Here is a 21,775-nt window from a genome sequence, read left to right as displayed (position 1 = left end):
TTGATGTAACGTCCTCTCCCTGAGCAGTGAGTTTATTTTGGCCAGAAGGAAGACTGCATCGGCCCCAATGCGGCATAGGTATCAGAAACCTTCAGAATTATCCTGCCCTGAACCTAAGAAAGCAATCCTAAAATCAGAAAAAGCTTTCTCTACAAAGATTCCTGCTCACTAAAGCATTATTCATTTATCATCACAACTGTAGAAAATCAGGGGCACCTGGCTGGCTCAGTTGGTGGAGACTGTGACTTGGAGTTATAGGTTCAAGCTTCACATAGGGTGTAGACATTATTTAAAAAAAAAAAATCTTAAAAAAGAACAATTGTGGAAAATCAGAAATACCATAAAATGGGGGAGATTAGTTGTGGTCCCTCCTGTTAGAGAACATTAGAGCCAAGTCGATACTGGGCTTTCAGTAAATGCGGACAATGCCTATTAAGTACAATAAATGACAAATGTCCATACTCTTCAGTATAATTGTAACCAAGGGGGTAGGGGAAGATGTTTCTTCCAAAAGTATCTAGTAATTTTTTTTCCAGCAATATAACATTTTGTAAAATTTTCATAGTGAATAGGTATTAATTTCATAATGGTGAGATATGAAAACTTGTTTTCAATACTTTCTTAAGGAGTTGAATTACGTTAAAAATATACTTGAGGGGCGCCTGGGTGGCTCAGTCCGTTAAGCGTCCGGCTTCGGCTTAGGTCATGATCTCATGGTTCGTGGGTTCAAGCCCCGCGTCGGGTTCTGTGCTGACAGCTAGCTCAGAGCCTGGAGCCTGTCCTCTGATTCTGTGTATCCCTGTCTCTCTGCTCTGTCCCTCCCTCGCTCATGCTCTGTCTCTGTCTCAAAAATAAATAAAACATTAAAAAAATATACTTGAATTTGGCACATAGCACACTCAGGTTAATAGTGATTAATATTACTATTATTATTGAGGCTTAAATGTCACTTTTGTATCAATTACTTTTTATTATGGAAAATGCCAAACATTATATATGGAGGCTTAGGGGAACCTGGGTGGCTCAGTCAGTTAAGCGTCCAACTTTGGCTCAGGTCATGATCTCATGGTCCGTGAGTTTGAGCCCCCCATCAGGCTCTGTGCTGACAACTCAAAGCATGGAGCCTGCTTTAGATTCTGTGTCTCCCTTTCTCTATACTCCTCCCCCAGCTCCCAATTGGTCTTTCTCTCTCTCTCAAAAACAAACAAAAAACATTAAAAAAAAAACCCTCACAATCACTATGCCAGCCAAGTCAGTCTGATCAACAACCCTTTGCCACTCCTGCAAACTCAGGCTCCCCAAACAGCCCTCCAAGGTGCAGACAGATGCTGAGGGGAAAGCAGAGGTGATTTCTCATGGCCTTAAGGGAGGAGGGGGGGCAGGAGAAGGCGATATGACTCAGAGTGAGGCTCTGTTCGCACAAGAAGCCGCAGATCAGGGTGCTCTGCCCTCTTCCTGAGGTGCTGCTGCCCTGGAAGTGAAGGCCAGCCTGGTGAGCTTCCAGGCTAGCGGGGGCCCAGCTCTGCTCAGACAGGCTCTTGCAGTTAGGCTACTGTTTCCCATCCTGGGGGTGGGGGCAGGTTGGGAGCACACGGAGGGGACAGGCAGAGCCCCAGAGGGATACCGAGTACTAGCTCTTGTTGGCACATAATTCCATTCCCTTCTGGAGAAGTGGAAACCACCCGAAGACTTCTCTCTGTCTTCTTTTCCAGTGCCCTGGGTTTGAATTCTTTCCTGAACAGCTATGAAGTCTCTGGGAAAGCAGCCTCTCTGGTGGTAGTTTTCCTATCTAACAGTAAAATGGGATAAGAAGATCTACTTCAAAGGGCTGCTGAGAATGATGAATGTGAGCATCTATTGCTGTAGGACTTCATTCTGGTCTCTGTTCCAATATCCTGTCCTCAGACAGGCCACGCCTTGTCTGCCCTCCACCTACGACAGCAGCCTATCACTGTCTTTCCTCCTTCCCCACAGGGCTTTTCTTCAAAGTGCTCATTGCCTGCCCTCAGATTGGCCTAATTATTGTCTGTCTGCCCTTCTAGAATGTAAGCTCCATGAGGTGAGGATTTTAGTCCCTTTCATTTGCTGCTCTCTCCTCATGTTAAGGAGATACGGGCATGCAGCTGGAGCACAGGGGACCCTTGAATAAATGAATGACTACTGTAGCTCCAAGCAATAAGCCCTGAGCCAAATTCCCCCTCCTCCGTCCTTTCCCTTCTATCTCTCCTTTCCCTCAGGAGGGCCTGTGCAGGACGCAGGGAGGCCCCTGAAGTAGGGTCAGGACCTGGACTGGAGGAGGATATGTCCCACCTGGCCCTCAGCAGCCTGAGAGCTGCCCCTAGGAGCTGCCGCTACCCCTGTCCTCACCTGAGTCCTGCCCAGAGATTTGTGTGTGTGTGTGTGTGTGTGTGTGTGTGTGTGTGTGTGTGTGTAACATCACCTATTTGACCCTTATGTCCCCAAGAAGACATCCTGGGTCTCATTTCTAAAGGTGCCCATCCCTATTGTTCCTTCCTTGTTTGAGGAAATACTCGCCTAAGGCTGGGGCAGTGTAGGCCCTGCTGGTGCCATGGAAGAGCAGACTCTGAAGGAAGGAAGCATTGGCAGGAGCTGTCAGGGTGGAGGGTGTAGGGACCAGGTGGAGGCAAGCTGGGTGCCTTGAGGAGGCTGTTTGCAGTTGGGCGGGAGCCCCTACAGCAAACAGGCCTTGTAGGCACGCTGACTGGGAGAGGTTTAGGGAGAGGAGGTGCTGCCTGCTTCACTAGATACTAGTGCCTGGCCCATCTGACCCCCAGGGATATAGGGAGCCTGACCCCCACCTGATAATGCAGCACTGGTCCCTCTTATTCTTCTTCATGTTGAAGTAGCAGTTGTTGGCGATGGCGAAGACGTGCGGTGGTAACTCGCCCATGTGGCGGTTGTAGTACAGCTGCACCTGCTCCAGGGTGTAGAGGGGCAGCACCTGGAATGGGTTCACGGCCACCAGGATGGAGCCTGTGTATGTCTGGGAAAGGGAACCAGTGGTTAGTGCTCTCTGCTCTGAAGGCCAGTACTACCTGGCCCTGAACTTGGCCTTGGGCACAAGCTGCTGTGGGCTACCAGGCTTGGCTGAGTCTGGTGGGGATGTGGGGTCTGATTCTGGGCCAGGGAGACAAGACATTCAGCTGCTCAGATCCTCCTTCTGGAAAGATGGGGATGTTCACATGAACACGAGTTGGGGGCAAGTGCACTCACAAGAAGATAAATGAGGTGGTCTTGGTTACATGTTCAACATTCTGTCTGGTATTCAGAAGGCTCACTATAAAGGGGCTGAAATTATGAAATGAGTCTTCATCTGCCTCCCACAGGGACTCCATGAGGCTGGTCAACAATCATAGCCTCCACTGATCCCTCCTAGGACCCCCGTTCAGGACCAGCTGCTTATCTGGAGCCCCGACTAGGCCTGGGAAGGGGACAGGGAGAGCCACCTCACCAAGTCACATGATTATCCACATCCAAGTTTTCATTTTAGGAATGGAGGGTTTCATCTTTCTGACTCCAAGGACTATGACAACCAGATAAAAGAATGCAAGCATAAGCTTTTTGGAAAGGATAAACTATAATTCACTGTAGCTTATTGGGGTTATTAGTCCCAGGAGCTCTGACTCACATTCAGCAGGGTGAACTCAGTGTGCCCTATTGCCCCCTTCCACCCCAGAGCCTCCTCACTCTCCTGACCAGCCCTCCCCTCTTTCAGGGTCCCCTGCTCACTCATCCCTGAAGGTCTGCTCAGAGCCAAACCCATCACCTTGAACTAGGAGAGGCACAGGCAGGCAAGAACTTCCTAGGCCACACCCACTTAGGGAGGGGCTGGAGCCAGTTTTGAATGCTCCATCTCCTGGGAAAATGGGCATTGGAAGGAGGATATAAGCCTTAGGGCTGGAGTGAGCCTCCCACCCACTGCTAGACTTTGAAAGAAGGACCCACATCTACTCAAACAGCCCTCCTGACCCTCACAGACCCATTTCACAAGAGGGCAGGGGTCTTCTGCCTAGTGACCCTGTCTCTGCCATATGCCTAGGAAGGGACATAAGACTGCCCACGCTTGCGGCCTCTGGTCCACTTGGCCATCAGAGCAGGCCTTCCACTCAGCCACAGATGAAGGAAGGAAACAGCACTAATTGAGAACCTACTGTGTGCTAGGGACTGTGCTGACATGCTGCACATCAGCTTTCTGAGACCGCAAAGGTATTATGATGCCAAGGAAAAGTGTTAAGTTCCTTGCCCACCTCACACAGTGAGGGCATGAGAAGTGAGGACTGAACCAGGTGTGCCTGGCTCCAAACCTCTGGTGCCTGGTTTTCTTCCCCAGCCAGGAGGTCCGTGTACATGGACCAAGCCTCCTGAGTGGGGCGTGGAAATGGGGACTCACATAGATCTTGTGCTGCTGGTAACGGATCAGGAGGTTATGCACCATGCCTGCCTCATTCAGGTCCCCCAGGCGGATCATGTCGTCCACACATTGTGTTGAATTGGGATGCATGGGGCTGAGGGTATCAAGGTCCTCTGCTCGGATCCAGTGCTCCTGCAACAAAGGGCACAGACTCCCCTGAGGGGTGGGTGGCCTCCACGTGGGCCAACCCACTGTACCTCTTCTCCAAGTTCTCAGCAGATCAGCTGACCTGGTGGCCTGACCAGGCTCTGGCTGAGGTCAAGGAAAACCTGCGGGAGGATCAGGGCAGTTTGCAGTTGGAGAAATGACATGCTTAGAGCCAGGGGTTGGTGTGAAGCCAGGGCTAAAGGTGAATTTCAGACCAGGGTTAGAGGAGTTTGTAGCCAGAAGTCGGATTTGGCGGTCATTGAAATCAGGGGCAGGATCAGCTGGGGGGTCTCACAGATGGCTGGAATAAAGGTGCTTTATAAACTGTAAAACATCATTTTGCAGAGAGAAGATATAATTGTTCCTATGTTACTGGCTTCCCTAGCCTAGGATCTTCTCCCTGGAGTCCATGTTTCCACATACCCCATGCTGCAGCACCTCAGCAAACAGGGCTGCTGGAGGGGGACTGAAGGGACCAGCTGGACCCCTTGCCCTGCATGCCCTTCTTCACAGCACCACACTTGGCCGATGCTACCCTCTAATCCCCAGATGGCTGAGCTGGAATCCTGCAGGCCACCCCAGCTTCTGCTTCTCTCTCACCGGGGCTGTTCTGTTCAGTACCGACTGAGCCTCACCTTCTTCCTTCTCACATTCCTGGGCCCTCCTCTCCTTGAAGAACACCTTTCCTTTTTTTCCTCCTTGTCTCCAGGCTTACTCTCCGTTACTTTGCAAACCAACTTTCTGCCACCCTCTCCTTCACAGCCCCTCCCTCACTTCACTCCTTCCTGCTTCCCCTAATTGGCTTACTTTTCCATCTACCTACTTGCTCCTTGCTTTTTCACTATAGAAACGTTCCCCAAGACAGATGCGTGATGTCCACCATGACAGGACCCCACTGTAGTCTGCACTGCTGGGTAGGTTTCCCCCACTGGGTTCGGAACACCTGTGTAGGGGAGCAGTGACAGAAGAGGGCAACGGCTCAGGACCCTGGAGTGGTGAGGGTTGGGGTGGGGCTGAGAGGGCCGAGCCTCCCTGCAGAGCCTGGCTACACTGACTGACCTTGCCCTCATCATCTTCAACCAAGATCTTGCCAGGCTTCGTTTCCTTGACGACACACCCGATGGCCACGCTGGTCTTGTTGGCAGGGAGGGGGTTCAGCCACACATGGTCGCCCTGGAGAGAAGAGCGAAGACAGTGGTCAGACACCCATTCCATGTTCCCTGTCCCGCTCAAGACTTACCTCTCCTGGGGGCTGTCCTTTCCAACACTCTCTCCACACCTGCTCCTCCTCCTCTTTCCCTCTCCTTCTTCTTCCCTCTCTCCTTTCCCACCCTCTCTTGCTCTTGCCAGGATAACAGTGGGAGGTAGCAATGGAAGATTCTCTGGTCTAGTTTGGTTCTAGGAAACAGATAAGCCATATTTGCAGGAAAATGGTCCCACTGTGAGGTGGACAAAGAGTCTTTGCCCTGTGAATAGCCCTATGGGACCCAAACTTGTTGGGTGAGAAGAAGCCAAGACTAAAATCTCATAGGTTTCTCCTAGCCTACAATATGGCATTGACCCATATGAACTTCCTTCTGATCCAAGAGAGCTCACCCCATTCAAGAGGAGTAATCCCCAGCCAGCACGGGTCTACCTACAAAGATACTGAAATCTGAAAGGAGGAAAGGAGCAGGGGAATAATACCAGGGGGAACAAACAAACCAACAAAACTGTCATAGAGCAGTGGGACTTGTGGCCAAGTATTTCACTATGGATTCCAAAAATGTACTGAAGAATAGATCAGAAGCAAGAGCTCAGAAATTAGATGCTGAGACAACGGAAAGGGATGAGAATTGAGTTGGCAAAGCTCAAGAAAGAAATGGAAGAAAAGAGATAAACATGGACCAGGAATGAAAGCAGAATTGGAAACAGCAGGGAACATGGACAGCTAAAAACACAGAAAAGATCACTGAAGACAGGAGGAGACTGTGAGCAGAAGGACACAGGAATTTCTTAAATGAGGATTAAGAAGAAAAGGATAGATAGGAAATATGGACAAAAATACATGGGAGCCCAAAGAAGATAACTAGAAATAAAACCCAGGAAGATTATTTAAAGATATAATTCAAGACAACTTTCCAGAAATTAAAGCAGCCTTGCATCTATGGATTGAAAGCACATCAGGTACCAGTTAATAGTGACAAAGAAAAATCAGCCCCAAGACATATACTAGTAAAGGTTTTTGAACTTCAAAAATAGAGATGAGTTCACTTCTTAGGAGAAAATTGAGGACAATTTCAAATCCTATAGAGAGCTGAACAACTAAAAGAGCTCAAGAAAAGAGCAATCTACCTATTAGTATGGCCACTACCAGAAGAACAGAAAACATCAAGTGTTAGGGAGGATGAGGAGGCATTGGAACTGTTATACACTATTGGTGGGATTGTAAACTAGTGTAGCCACTGGGGAAATTAATACAGAGATACCTCAAAAAATTAAAAATGTATATAGCATATGACCCAGCAATCCTACTTCTGAGTTTACATCCAAAGAAATTCAAAAAAGATCTTGAAGACATATGTGTACTCCTATGTTCACTGCAGCATTATTCACAATAGCCAGAAATGAAAGCAACCCATGTGCCTATTGATAGATGAATAAACAAACAAAATGTGATATATACATACAAAGGAATATCCTGTAGCCTTAAAGAAGAAGGAAATCCTGTCATGTGGTACAATGTGGATGGACCTCAAGGACATCATGCTAAGTGAGATAAGCTAGTCACAAAAAGACAAATACTGCATCATTCCACTCCTAAGAAGTATCTAAAATAGTTGGGGCTTTTGGGTGGTTTAGTCTGTTGAGTGTCCGACTTCTGCTCAGGTCATGACCTCGCAGTTCATGGATTTGAGCCCTGCGTTGGGCTCCGTGCTGACAGCTCAAAGCCTCAAACTTGCTTTGGATTCTGTGTCTCCCTCTCTCTCTGCCCCTCCCTGGTATTCTCTCTCTCAAAAATAAAGAAACCTTAAAAAAAAAAGTATTTAAAATAGTCAAAATCGCAGGAACAGAAAGTAGAAAGGCAGTTACCAAGGACTGGAGGTAGAAGGAGGGACAATAGTGTTTAGTGAGCACAGAATTCCAAGTTTGCAGGATTAAAATTCTCAGATCTGGGGGTGCCTGGGCGACTCAGTTGGTTAAGCAGCCGATTTCAGCTCAGGTCATGATCTTACAGTTTGTGAGTTCAGGCCCCACATCGGGCTCTGTGCTGACAGCTCCGAGCCTGGAGCCTGCTTTGGATTCTGTGTTTCCTTCTCTCTTTGCCCCTCCCTGACTTGTGCTCTGTCTCTATCTCTGTCTCTGTCTCTCTCTCTCAAAAATAAATAAACATTAAAACATTTTTTAAAACATTTCTTAGATCTGTTGCACAACAATGCGATTATAGTTAATGCTGAACTGTATGCTAGAAAATGGTTAACATGGTAAATTTAATGTTAGGCATTTTTTTTTTTTACCACAATGAAAAAAGAAAGAAAAAAGAAATCCAGTAACTTTTTACCCAGCCAAATCGTCATTCCTGTATAAAGGACACAAACGTTTTTGAAGATACAATATAAATCCCATAAGCCTTCTAGAAAAAAAACAACTGGAGAACAAGGTTCAGTCAATAGTACAAGGGATAAGAATAGATCCATATCAACACTCATGATCATGAAGTTTCAAAATACTTGGGACAAAGAGAAAATCACGAAAGCTTTCAGAGAGAAAAAAAAAAGTTTTGTTAAAGGCTTAAAAATTAGAATGGTGTCAGATTTCTCATCAGTAATGCTGGAAGCCAGAAGCCAACATGGAATAAACATCTTCACAATTCTCAGGGAAAACTCTATCCAATACGGAGTCCTATGCCCAGCAGACATTCACAATATGAATAAATATATTTTAGACAGGCAAGTTGTTATCCTTTCTCAGAAAGCTATTGCAGGATGTCTAGATCAAAATGAGGGAGCAAACCAAGAGAAAGACCTCACGTCCAGGAAAAGGGATTTAGTATAAAGGAGAGGCAAAAGCCATATTTAGAGTGGCTGTGAAGGAGATCCCATGATGATGTCAAGATGTGTGCCTCAGAAATACAAGACACAATCTAGATATCACAAGTCACCGACTCTGGGAGAGATTTCCCTCTGAGGATGAAACTGGCTGACCTCCCAATGAGTCAAAACGTTTTGAGAGGAGACTGACATGTCCGGGAGAAAGTGGGGGTGTTAAAGACATGATAAATACACAGAAAACTTAATAGGTGTGGAAAAGACAATTACAAAATCTAGCAAAGGAAAGCATAGTACATAGAGTACGCTGGCTCAGTTGGGGGTAGCATTTACTTAGATAAAAAAAAAGCGAGTTCTATACACAGATCTGATCAAAGCTACATTTAACAATTTGGGGAGGACAGAGACACGAGTACTGCGGGAGAGGAGTAGGCTCAAGGAGCTAAGGTATTTCTGACATGGCTGGAAGTCAGTAATAGATGATGCCTGAGACTGAAAACTCCAATAGCGCCATGAGCATGTTCTTTCCAGACACAGAGGGAAATATCAAAGAATCAGCTAGCAGGCTTCACAGTGGTTACCTCTGGGGAAGAGGCAGTGGGGGACTGAGTCTTTAAATGGTGTGTCTGCACAATTTTATAAAAATGAAAGCCAATTAAAAAGCACTGCAAGGAACAGTTGCTGCAGGATACAGAAAACAAGCATGAGCTACATGCTGGGCTCAGTGAACTCATCCAATCACACCAGACACCTCGGAGATCCTGGAGAAGCTTTCTCACAAAGAGGATGAAACTGTAGCGTGCAGCTGAAGCCACTGGCAGATCACCAAAGCGAGCTTAAAAGTCAAAGGTAGATGATGGGCATCTCACAGCAAACTTGACATTAACCAGAGATGAAAAAGAGGCACCATTTCTGATCCAGACTGAGGATGCATGAGCGTGACATGGGCTGGAATAAGAAATCAAAGAACGTGACCCAAGCTCTACTAGGAAATAAATGAGAAGGCTCATAGCAGAAAATAGAGCTTCTTCATGACCTCTATCATCAGGAAAAGACTGTATGAGCAGCCGAATCAGGAAAAGAATGAAGAAGAGAAATAGCAGCTCTTGGCTGCAAAGAAAGTAAGAGTCTCATTGAGACTCAAGAAATGGAGGAGGAGTTGCAGAAAGCAAGGAGATGAATGGAGTCCCAGGGGTCCTCCTTGCTCTTCGTGATAGGAAATACCTAACAACTGGTGCAGGAAGAGCTCTTGTGGGAGAGAACGTGGAAGGGCCCCAGCATGAGACAGAAATCACTACAAAGACCGGAAGCCATGAACACCCCACTTCCTGGAGACCTGGTCCTTCATACTAATGTCTCCCAAGAGAGATAGACTCTGTTGCCTCCTCACTGAAAGAGCACTGTGCCCTGATACTGTGTGCCTGCCTGCCATGTCTTTCTCTTCCCAGAGTAGAAGAGGTGGCCCTAGAGATCGTCTGTGCTTGCGTATAGTTAGATAAATGGAGAGTCAGATGAGTCATCCAGGAGCTCCAGCCTCAGGCCTCTCCTCTAAGCTCCAGTGCAGGCCTGTCAGTAGACCCACAGAAGCCTGTCTCCTCTGCAGGGGCAGATGGGATGGGGACTGCTGGTGCCAAAGACCTTGTGTTGCTCAGGAATGCCTCACAGTGCCTGGGCATTGTACCCCTCCCTATCTGATAAAATGTGGTTGGAGCTAGGGTATTACTGATTTGTCATCAAGCAAACATATGTTGGGACGCGTGGGTGGCTCAGTCGGTTAAGCGTCCGGCTTCCGGCTTCAGCTCAGGTCATGGTCTCGTGGTTCATGGGTTCAAACCCTGCGTCGGGCTCTGTGCTGACAGCTAGCTCAGAGCCTGGAGACTGCTTCGGATTCTGTGTCTCCCTCTCTCTCTGACCCTCCCCTGCTCATGCCATCTCTGCCTCTCAAAAATAAATTAAAAAAACATAAAAAAATTTTAAAAAAAGCAAACAAATGTTGATGACTGCCTACGCTGGAGATTAGGCTGACCTGAGATCTTTGAATTTCAAAATATTCCCAACCAGTCTTCTGCACTGAAGGGTTCCCAGCCCCTGTACACACAGATATGTAAAGATTCACAGTCTTCATTTGGAAGGAATATGGGGTTTCACTAATGTGACTGAAAACTGTGCTCTGCCCAGGGCCTTGGGGTGGCTCAGAATGTGTGCCAGCACCAGGCTCTCAGTTTCCTCATTTGCCTTTATGGTGGGAGGTGGGGGAGGATGGTGAAGAAGCTAGTGATGGTGGCAAAGAGAAAGATCTATTTACATGTTCATCCTTAAGTCAGCTACCTTGTGTGTGCATGCACATGATGGGATACCCAAAGCCAAAATCAGAAAAAAATCTAACGGTTGAAATAATACACAGGCAATGCAAGATCTACTCATCTCCTTTAAAAGTCATCAATTTTTTAAGGCACCTGGGTGGTTCAGTCAGTTGACTGTCTGACTTTGGCTCAGGTCATGATCTCACAATTTGTGGGTTCTGAGCCCTGTGTTGGGCTCTGTGCTGAAAGCTCAGGGTCTGGAGCCTGCTTCAGATTCTATGTCTCTCTTTCTGCCCCTCCCCTGCTCACGCTCTGTCTGTCTCTCAAAACTGAATACCAACATGTAAAAAGGTTTTTTAAAATAAATAAAGGTCTTCAACTTTTGTTTGAGGGCTCACCCCTCCCCAATTGGTGGGGTTCTTGGTGAGCACCATCCTCTCCACCTCAGGGGCGGGGCAAGTGATACAGCCCAGTGCACTTATCATATTCCCTCAGCTGCCAGAAAGGGAGGCTATATACAGTGCAAGATTTGTAAATCCTTAGCGTGTGGTTAAGGCCAGCACTGTTCAACAGAAATATAATTCAAACTGCATGTGTAATTGAAAATGTTCTAGCGGCCACCTTTAACATGTAAAGAAAAACAGGTGAAATTAATTCTATGAATTGGTTATTTTTTATTTCCAGTTTTCACTTGAATTCAAGTTAATTAACATATGTGGTAAAATTGGTTCCAGGCATAGAATGTAGTGATTCCTCACTTACATATGACACCCGGTGTTCGTCAGAGCACGTGCCCAGCACACATCTAGCCCATCGTCCCCTTCCACCAACCTTCAGTTTGTTCTCCATGGTTAAGAGTCTCTTACGGTTTGCTTTCCTCTCTCTCTCTCTCTCTCTCTTTTCCCTTCCCCTACCTATGCTCATCTGTTTTAAATTCCACATGAGTGAAATCATATGGTATTTGTTTTTCTCTGATTTGTTTTGCATAGCATAATACCCTCCAGCTGCATCCCCGTAGTTGCAAATGGCAAGATTTCATTCTTTTTGATGGCTGATTAATATTCCACTGTACACATATATACACCACTTTTTCTTTATCCATCAACGGTGGACATTTGGGCTGTTTCCATAATTTGGCTATTGTCAATAATGCTGCTATAAACACCAGGGTGCAGGTGTCCCTTTGAATCTGTATTTTTGTATCCTTTGGGTAAATACCTACTAGTATAATTGCTGGGTCATAGAGTAGTTCTATTTTTAACTTTTTAAGGAAACTGGATACTATTTTCCAGAATGGCTGCATCAGAATGTTATTTAACCCAATATATTCAAAATATTATCATTGAAACAGGTAAGCAATGTAAAAATTGTTAATGAGATATTTCACATTCTTTGCACGGAGTCCTTGGATCTGGCATGTGCTTTAGACCTACAGCACATCCGGGTTCAGAGCATACATATTTGTGGCACTCAGTACCAGCTGGGGCTCATGACCACTGCTGTGGACAGAGCAGGCTCAGTCCTGGCACTTACCACCTCCTCCCAGTAATTTCTCAGTTGCACCATGACGTAGATCCCTCCGGGCCTTTGCATGTGCTGTTTCTTTGCCTAGACCACTGTCGCCCACTGTACACATTAAGAACATCTGTTGTCCTAATGTCATTATCAAAGTTTGGGATTATATGTGGCTTCTGATGACTGAATGTAATCCTCACAACAACAGTATTCTTATTCCTATTTAACCACAAAGATATAAGTGATAGTGTTGGGATTTGGACCATGCCAATCTGGCTTTAAGAGGTGGCTGGAGAGGGCAGGAGGAGGAGGTTGAAGGAGGCTGAGAAAGACTGGAGTAGTGGGTGTCAGCTGACTGGCGTAACAGGTGGTTAGTTCACCTGTGGTCTTTGCACCTCAGAAGCTGTAGCTGTGTCTCCCCACTCCTGGGAAGGATCACTGGGCCAGAAAAGGCTCTGCCCCTGATGTCCTGCGAAGCCTCAGACAGCCCCGCGTTCATCTGACAAATGGTGAGACTAAGGTCTAGAGTATGTAAAGCCTGGCCTAGGTCATAGAGCAAGCAACTGGCAGAGCTTCCCAAGCAGCATGTTAGCCGTAGTCTTTGAGGGAGGAACCTTCAGCTGCTGCTGGAGAAAACCCCACCTCACGCCCAACCTGCCATGTACTTCTGAAGTGTGAAAATCAAATTTCTCCCAACTCAAGTCCTATTTTAATTATAATAAAAGAGTTTATGGGGCGCCTGGGTGGCTCAGTTGGTTAAGCGTCTGACTTTGGCTCAAGTCATGATCTCATGGTTTGTGAGTTTGAGCCCTACATTGGGCTCTCTGTTGTCAGCACAGAGCCTGCTTCAGATCCTCTCTCTCTCAAAAATCAATAAACATTAAAAAAAAAAAAAAGATTTTACTAGCCTGAGGTGGCGGGGTAGGGTCCACTGCTAATTGCTTTCAAAAAAATATGCTTTTTTCCTTAATGTAGTTATTCAACTTGTTTCTTTTCTTTTTTAAATATTTATTGATTTTTGAGAGAGAGACAGAGCATGAACAAGGGAGGGGAGGAGAGAGAGGGAGACACAGAATCCAAAGTAGTCTCCAGGCTCAGAGCCTGGTGTTGGGCTCAAACTCATGAATGGCAAGATCATGACCCGAGCTGAAGTCAGACCTACTGAGCCATTCAGGTGCCCCAACATGTTTGAGTTTTCTTAACAATAGAGATTAAACTTTAAAGCCTGTCATAGACTGAATTTATATGTCAAAGTTATCCCCTAGTGTAATCTGTGTTTGGATATAGGGCATTAGAGGGGCAGGGGGGTTGAGTCAGTTAAGCATCGGACTTCAGCTGGATCTGATCTCATAGTTTGTGAGCTTGAGCCCCATGTCAGGCCTTTTATTCAGGGGTCACTAGGACCATCTAAAGGGATCGTTGGTGAATCAGGCCATCACTGTCTTCCCAAGGAGCTTGCAATCTTAGAAGACAGAGCAGGCACACAAATGCAACTGAGTATAATATGCCCCCAAGAGGTAGCTTTCTGAACTCTGCTTGAAGTTAGTCATGTTCCCAGTGGGATCCTTAGGACTAAGGCATCCCATGGGTGTATTCCTTTGTGAAATAAGCCTGGCTTTGCCTTACAACCCATGCTCCTCTTGCTCCAAAATGGTGCCAAGTTCTAAAGTTGGTGATTCAGGTCCCAAAAGCAACCTGAGTTTTGAAATCATGTGTGTTCTCCCTCCAGCCTAGAACAGTTCTGGAAAAAACAGCCCTAGCCACCCTTCTGTGACTCAGATAGTTGGAACCCTCGGTTGCTGGACGATGCTGCTCCCTCTCAGCAGTGGGGATCCAGCAGCCAGAAGGAGACCATGGCCACTGTGTGGCTTTGCATGCAGAAAAAGAATATCTGGGACATTTTCTTATAAAAAACGACTTCCTGCTATCTCACCTTCCTGGGTTTGGGTTGGAATTCGGGGATGGGGGGGCGGGGGGAGGGAAAGATGTCCAAGTTGGTTTGGGGCTCTCCTCTGGGCTCCTTCAGCCTCCAAGCTTCTCTGGTCATGCATGTGCCACCCCAGCTGCCTGGAGGCCTGTGCCCACCACCCCCACCCCAGGGCAGGGCAGTGTCTCAGAATTTGTTGCCTTTCCACATGGAGCCATCTCTTGGCCATTGGGCCATGCAGGTACTTAGAGGTTTGTTAAGCTGAGGGAAGATGGTATAGAGCCCGAAGTAGAGATAGGGCCCACTGTTTGATTCCGTCCACTCTGAGTGAGCTCCCTGCAGCTGTTACAATGAGACGACAAAAGAAAAATCCCCTTGTCAAGGCATTTAAGCCCTAAACAGGAGTGAGGGATTACTGCACCAGCTGTGGCCACCTGCTCAGGCCCAGACATTGGCCAAACCCATTTTCTTTAGATGATATAATCTGTCTTGTTCCTCTTACTCCCTTGTCTCTGACATTTTCCTTGTGGGCCCTCCTTGCTTTTCGCTGAGTGACTTGATATAGTCTTTGGCAATTCCAAGATAACCCCGAGATGGAATACATGCAATTCTTACCAGCCTGAAGGCCGACATCCTGAGGCGGCAGCTCCCCCAAGCCTGTGAGCAGAGAGAAAGCAGATCGTTAGTCCTCAGGGCCCTGCCTTGGAGCCCCTGGTGGTGGGCAGGGGCCATGTGTGCACACAGCAGATCCCCCAATGCCCTGCATGGGGCCCGGCTCAAGAAATGACTCTTGAATAAACACATGGATAAGTCACAGCCCCACCCAAGTGTCAGAAGATGTTTTCGCAGTTTCTTCTAGCCCAACTCATCTTTATTGAATATCTATTTTGCATTCAGTACTGGGCTCGACTTGGGGAGTGCAGGTGGTTCCAAACATACGTAAGACATAGCCCCTGTCATCTGACACATGTTTTATCTGCTTGGACACCTGTGAAAGCCAGTCACCACCACACACACCATGGGGAATGCTGAGGTGAGCAGCCAGCATAGCTAGAGACACGTGATGTGCTTTATCTAAATCTCCTAGCACCCCAAGACACAGGTGTTCCCCCATTTGTTAAATGGGATCCCACAAAGGGCGGGTGACCCAGTAAGTTGGCGGCACAGCTGGGAATCCACCCCTGATCTATCTCCTTTCAGAACTGCCCCCAGTGCCTGACTGCCTCCTGGGGCTTCAGGAGGACTTTGGCAACCCTGACTGCAGGTGAGGAGGGCTTGGGGGGACCTGCGCGCTGCTGTCCTGACTGGGAGCACCAGCACCTGGCCCTCCTTTGCAGTGAGCAGTACAAGGCGCACTGGCTCTTTTTTCTTCAGGGACTGCACTCCCTGATTCCAGCACAGGCCTGTGCCCGGCAATGATTTGTTCAATGGAACCACGAATACTGCCCTCGGAGAGAAGTTGACGCTGGCTTTAATAGATGAGTGAGAACTCACGGTGGAAGGAAGAAGCGTCTTCTCCAAGGATGGTGCAGCTTTAACAAAGTCGGAGGGTAAAGTGCAAGTGATGTTGGGGTCAGCGTGTTTGGGCTGAGGAGAGTGAGCGGGGAGGTGAGACAAAAGGCAGGGGTGGAGGCAGCGGGTGGAAGTGACAAAGAGCCTTTTGACACTCTGTTCTAGACAAAGTATTTTCTAGAATACTAGAAAGGAGAAATACTAGAGAGAGAAGGAGACACAGAATCCGAAGCAGGCTCCAGGCTCTGAGCTGTCAGCACAGAGCCCAACATGGGGCTTGAACCCACAAACCGTGAGATCATGACCTGAACTGAAGTCAAACACTTAACCGACTGAGGCACTCAGGAACACAGATGAAGAATTTTCTTATTCACTTTGTGTTTAGTGTATGGGCATTTACCGATTTAATGACAATCTAAACCTCTAAACCTTCCATATTTGAGGAACGCCTACAATGCAAAAGACAGTCATCAGGTTGCCTTTATTAAGGTTTGAGGTGACATTTTTCTCTCTACCACCGAGGCAGCATGGTGCCTCCCACCCTGGTCTTGTCCTCCATCTCCTGGACTGGGATGTCTGGGGGTGGACAGAGGCTGAGAATCTGGGAAAGGTGCCCTGGGCCCTGGGCCCCACCGCCCTGCATGGACCCCTCGGGAGTGTGTCTCCACAGGGGTGGGGAGTTGGCAGGCACAGTGGGAAGGTGCAGCTCTGCCACCACCAGCTGTACAAGCTGGAGCAGGTCTTGCAAGGGATTCCGCATGCTCCTTCCTGAGCTAGAAGTGGCTGCGGTTTCGCAGGGCCTCTGTGGGATCAGAGACACAGGGCATACTCGTGCAGTGGTTGTGCCCCCAGCCCTTCCCCAGGAAGCACTGTGAGGCCCCTGAGGGATCATCATGTCCAGGCGTGGGGCTGCTGACACTTAAGGCCACATTTCAATTCCTTTCTCTGGGAGGGGGGCAGGGAGCAGGCCCAGGAGACTGCCTGCACCCCCAGCCCCTGACACCTGTAGCCATGGCAGAGCCGACCAACCAGGCAAGCCTTTGAAATCTGTGTATTCCCATTTCTGAGGTAGAAACCTCGACTTCCCAACAACTAACAGCTGTCCTAAGGGCGGGACTTCCCAAGTAGCCAACACTGCTCTGGGAAATGCCAGTATCCCCATTTTATGGATAGAACAACAGAGGCCAAAAAAAAAAAAACAGAGACTTTGCCCAAACTATTCAACTGGTCAGACAAGAAAGGAATTCTGCCCAACACCAAAATCCATGCACTTTGCTTGACTTTCTCTGCTTTGGGAAAATTTAAGGGTCTGTTTAAAAGTGCAAAGGAGCCTTTACCTGAATTCTGGCTCCCAGAAGCTCTCCCGAGGGAGGCTGGTCCGGTGCCCCGGCCCCCCAGCCTCACACAGCCAGTGAGGGGCTGGGGGGCAAAGACACAGAGCCAGAGCCCTGCCTCTGACTCCCCACCACTAGTCTGACTCCTTGGTTCCCTGCCCCAGGTAGATATTCGAGGGCCAACCATGGCCTCTGGCTCTGTCACCCTCTGCCCCCTTACCCATGGCCTCTGACTTCCCTGCACATCCCATCCAGACTCCAGGATGTGCCTCCCAGGTACCCCCTGCCCTGGGCCCACACTCCTCTGACCCCCAGACTCCAGTGACGTCCACTCCCTCTCACTGGCCCTGGTCTTCCCAGTCTCAGAATGGCTCTGCCTCTGAAGCCGTGTCCTCCAGCTGCACCCCAGCCCAGCACCACGCCCTCTCCTGTGAGCAACTGTTACCTCACTTCATCACAACCTCTCGGCCCCCCTGTTTCTCCTTTTCTGTCAGCCTGCATCCTGTCTTCATTTCTGTCCCAGCCAGCCTGACACTGCCTCACATCTTGTTTAGAACAAAGTGGTTTTAGAAATACCCATAAATGGAAGACAAAAATAAAGCTCAATAAACTGCATGCCATGTGGACTCCTCTGGTCTGCGCCGTTCCTATGAATACTGCTGACTCCTGCTCTCACCTTGCAAAGCCCCAGCCCCAGCCGAGCATACCAGGGACAGGCTGTACCACCGCGAAGACGGCCCAGGGCAGTTTCGTGGCTTGTGCCTCTTCCAGGACTTTAGAAATGCCCAAGACCCTCCCATGGGCCTGGGTGCACTCTTTCTGCAAAAAATCCCTATTTCAAAGCTCCCTCCCATGATTCACACTGCAGAACACCTTGATCTGTGTCACTGAGAAAAGAGAAATGACCCTCAGCCTACCGCACTGCCCTCTCCCTGCTTTTCCTTCTACCTATGAGCACTACCCCCACAGAACTGCCCAGGGGAAGGGATGCCCTGATGCCCCCACTAATCCTTCCAGCCCTGCCTTTTCTCCCAGGTCACCAACATCTCACTGACCCTCCAGGCTGAAATCAGTGGTAGGATTTCTCTTTCTCTTCCTTTCTTTCTTTCTTTCTTTCTTCCTCTCTTCCTCTCTCTCTCTCTCTCTCTCTCTCTCTCTCTCTCTCTCTCTCTCTCTTTCAAATTTATTTGTTTATTTTGAGAGAGAGGGAGGGAGGCAGAGAATCCCAAGCAGGCTCTGAACTGTCAGCTAGGAGCCGGATGTGGGGCTTAAACCCGTGAACTGAAAGATCATGGTCTGAGCTGAAACCAAGAGTCAGACACTTAACTGTGCCACCCAGGTTCCCCAATGGCAGGACTTTTTCAGACATGCCCCAGTCCCCCAACTGTACCCTCTTGGCTTCTGGAGGGCTACACTTCCCCACCTTCGCTTTGGCTCTGGGGGCACTCCCAATCTCCTCCTAGGACCTTTCCCTTCACCTTGATCTCTTCCCATCTGAGGGAGATGCTGATTGGTCTGCTTGAAGTGCGTTCCTCTGTTCCTTTTCAGGGGAATTCTCCTTCCTTTGTCCAAACTGTGTTCCTGATAAAAACTGCCAATGATCTAAATCATGGTACCCCAGAACCAGCCTATGACCGAAGCCAGGGTCAAGCACAGACTTTCCCTGAGATGTTCTAATTGGACCTGGGGGTTGGTTTTTCTTTCCAGCCACAAAGTTTTGAAATGTGATTCCAAAACTGCCAGAGAATAAAGTTGGTACTTAGGAGACAAAAGACAGAAATTCTGTCTCTAACTTTTTGTACTTTGATTATTTGAGCTAAGTCATTTGGATTCTGTCATTGAAACCAAAGAATTCTCCCTGATCTGGTGGCCCCCATTCTATTCTCTTTCAGCTTGCACACCCCCTTTGTGCATTCCCATCCTCTTCCAGGGCCACTGCTAGGATTAAAGCACTTCCAAGTTCAAAATCAATGTCTCCAATCCCTGGTTTTCTCCTGAACTCCAGATCTACCAAGTCCCCATTTTCTGGATATGTCCAGCAGGTAGGTTATGAACATGTTAAACTCAGCATGATCACAGCAATTCATCTCCTCTGTTCCTACACCTGCTCTTTTCCATGCATTCTTTATCCCAGTGAATGAGATTAGCAATTGTGAGTAAGAGATTTGAGTCATCCTATTACCCCCATCTTTAAATGATCACTAGGATTTGAAGATTTCATCTATTAAAACTTGAGGCTCCCAGCTTTGTACTGTTTACAAGAAACCCACTTTAAAAATAAAGACACAGATTAAAAGTAAAGAGATAAAGACATACCATGCTAACACTAATCAAAAGAAAGCTGGAGTAACTTTGGTTATTTCAGACGAGATTGGGCGCGTTCAGGGTGGTATGGCCGTAGACTAACTTTGGTTATTTCAGACAGAGCAGATTCCAAGGCAAGGAGAATTATGAGGAATAAAGAGGAGCATTACATAATAATAAACAACAGGGGCACCTGGATGGCTCAGTCAGTTAAACAGCTGACTTCAGCTCAGGTCATGATCTCAGAGTTCATAAGCACAATCCTCTCTTTGGGTGAGCATGAAACCCTGCTTTGGAGGAGCCTCGCTTCTCTCTCTCTCTCTCTCTCTCTCTCTCTCTCTCTCTCTCTCTCTCTCTCTCTCTCTTTCCCTAGCTCAGTTGTTCCCCCCCCTCAAAGAGAATAAACAAACAAGCAAACAACAATAAATTGATCCAGGTGGGCTAATTCTCAAAGAAGACATGACATTACTTAACGTGTATGTACTTAACAACAGGGCATCAAGATACATGAGGCAAAAATAGGTAGAACTACAAGGAGAAGAAGATGAGTCCACTATTATAGTTCGAGACGCAGAGTGCACACAGCAATGGATAAATCTGGCAGGCAGAAAATCAGTAAGAACATCATCAAATTCAACAACATCATTAATCAGTTGAATGTAATTGACATTGGTAGAATACTTCATCCAACAACAGAATATACATTTTTTTCAAGTTCATGTGAAACATTCACCAAGATAGACCATATTCTGAGCCATTAACATACCTGAACAAATTTAAAAGAATAATATCCGCCCTCAGACCATGATGGAATTAAATGCAATCAAAATAGCAGAAAAAAATACATCCTTTTTAGAGGTAATTATATTGAATTATTACCAGTGGTTTCTCCTGGATGGAGGATTGGTGTAGGGCATAGAGGGAGGGAGGTGCAGGAAAACGTTTCCTTCACATTTTCTCCTTTCTGTCATGTTTGGCTTCTCTACATCCATATACCTTTATTATTTATGTTGCTTTTATTAATTATATTGCTGTCTATGGCATTGTCTGGGTTCCTGAAATCCCACTCCCTTCTCATAGGGACGACCTCCTACAAAGATCAGCCACCAAGCTCAGTGACAGGGAGGAACAGGAGGGGCTGATGGCAGCACCATTGAGGCGGGAGCTCACAGTGGTGCTGCGTTGGCAGCGCACACTGGGACAGGACCTGTCAACCCTGAGTCCTTGACCTCAATGCCCCTTTTGTGAAAAACTTGCAATTCCTGCTCTTCCTCACTGTAACTTGTCATGTGGACTGAGTGACAACATGGAAGCAAGAGAGGTTGTGAAAGATGTGAAAAGTGTGCAGTGATATTGATGCAACTGGGTAACCGAGAAGGTTCATCCTGCCACATTCCCTCCCCACTGAGCTGCACCTGGCCCCCATGCCTAAGTGAGAATACCCCAGGGCCCAGCCAAACACATAAGCACAGGTACTCTGGGGAGGGGCACTCAAGGGTCAGTCAGCACGGTGCCCAGCAGGTCCTGGGCGGTGGGGAATGCTTCCTGCAGGAAGTGCTACTGAGCTGAGTAGTTCTCAACAGATTTACTGGGTTCATGTGCTCCAGGCTCAGAGAGCCAGCCCTGGCAGATTTTTGGTTTTCTTTGAACTAAAATCTTGAATGGAGTTCAGGGGTTTTATGGGTTAGAACAAAATTTAAGTCCGGAGGTACAGAGTGTGGCCTCAGGCAGGGAGGCATGGTTGGGGGGAACAAACATACCCAACATGGATGATTTAGGGTGGGGCCCCATTCCTGCTGGCTACCAGACCCTCCTAATTCTGCATCTTGAATTTTCTCATCTGCGAAATGGGGATGGATGCCCACCATGCTGGCAGCTCAAGTGAGGCAGCCCATGGAAACCCACAATGGAGTCCCTCCCCCAGACACTCTGTGCCCCCAACATCCCCACCCCAGGAGGCTTTGGGCCAGGTAGGCAGGGTCTTGCCTCACCCCAGGAGCCCAAGCCTTTCAGAGGTGATGGACACAATTGTCTGCAATTGTCCAAGAAGGTACACAGGTGAGTCAGAGGAGCCTGGGCATTGGAGTCTGGTCTCGACTCTGCACCCCATTCCGTGGTCCTCAGTCTCCATGTCCATAAGATGGAGGCAAGAACACCAGTGTGCTGTGAGGGTGCGGTGGGATGGCAGGTAAGGCACAGCCGACACCTACCAGGCGGCCCTTCACGCTCCATGGTTCCTCCTCAGTGAGTCCGCTTGCTATGGGAAGGCTGCC

General features: G+C 47.8%; 1 protein-coding gene across 1 annotated transcript in view; it reads right to left on the bottom strand.

The window, feature by feature from the left end:
- Positions 1-15,005, bottom strand: part of MYO7B (myosin VIIB) — a 73,307-nt gene extending 58,302 nt beyond the window's left edge. The window contains exons 1-4 of the mRNA XM_029934770.1: positions 14,968-15,005; positions 5,639-5,752; positions 4,412-4,564; positions 2,820-3,004 (exon numbers count right to left, since the gene is read on the bottom strand). Coding sequence (XP_029790630.1) covers positions 2,820-3,004; positions 4,412-4,564; positions 5,639-5,752; positions 14,968-14,985 — 470 coding nt within the window. The 5' untranslated portion in view covers positions 14,986-15,005. The remainder of the gene's footprint in view (positions 1-2,819; positions 3,005-4,411; positions 4,565-5,638; positions 5,753-14,967) is intronic.
- Between the last annotated feature and the right edge of the window lie 6,770 nt (positions 15,006-21,775).

This window comes from Suricata suricatta, chromosome 3 (assembly GCF_006229205.1).
Source record: "Suricata suricatta isolate VVHF042 chromosome 3, meerkat_22Aug2017_6uvM2_HiC, whole genome shotgun sequence".
Classification (NCBI taxonomy): Eukaryota; Metazoa; Chordata; class Mammalia; order Carnivora; family Herpestidae; genus Suricata; species Suricata suricatta.
Note: the sequence above shows the minus strand (reverse complement) of the source record. Positions and strands in the feature narration are given on the sequence as shown.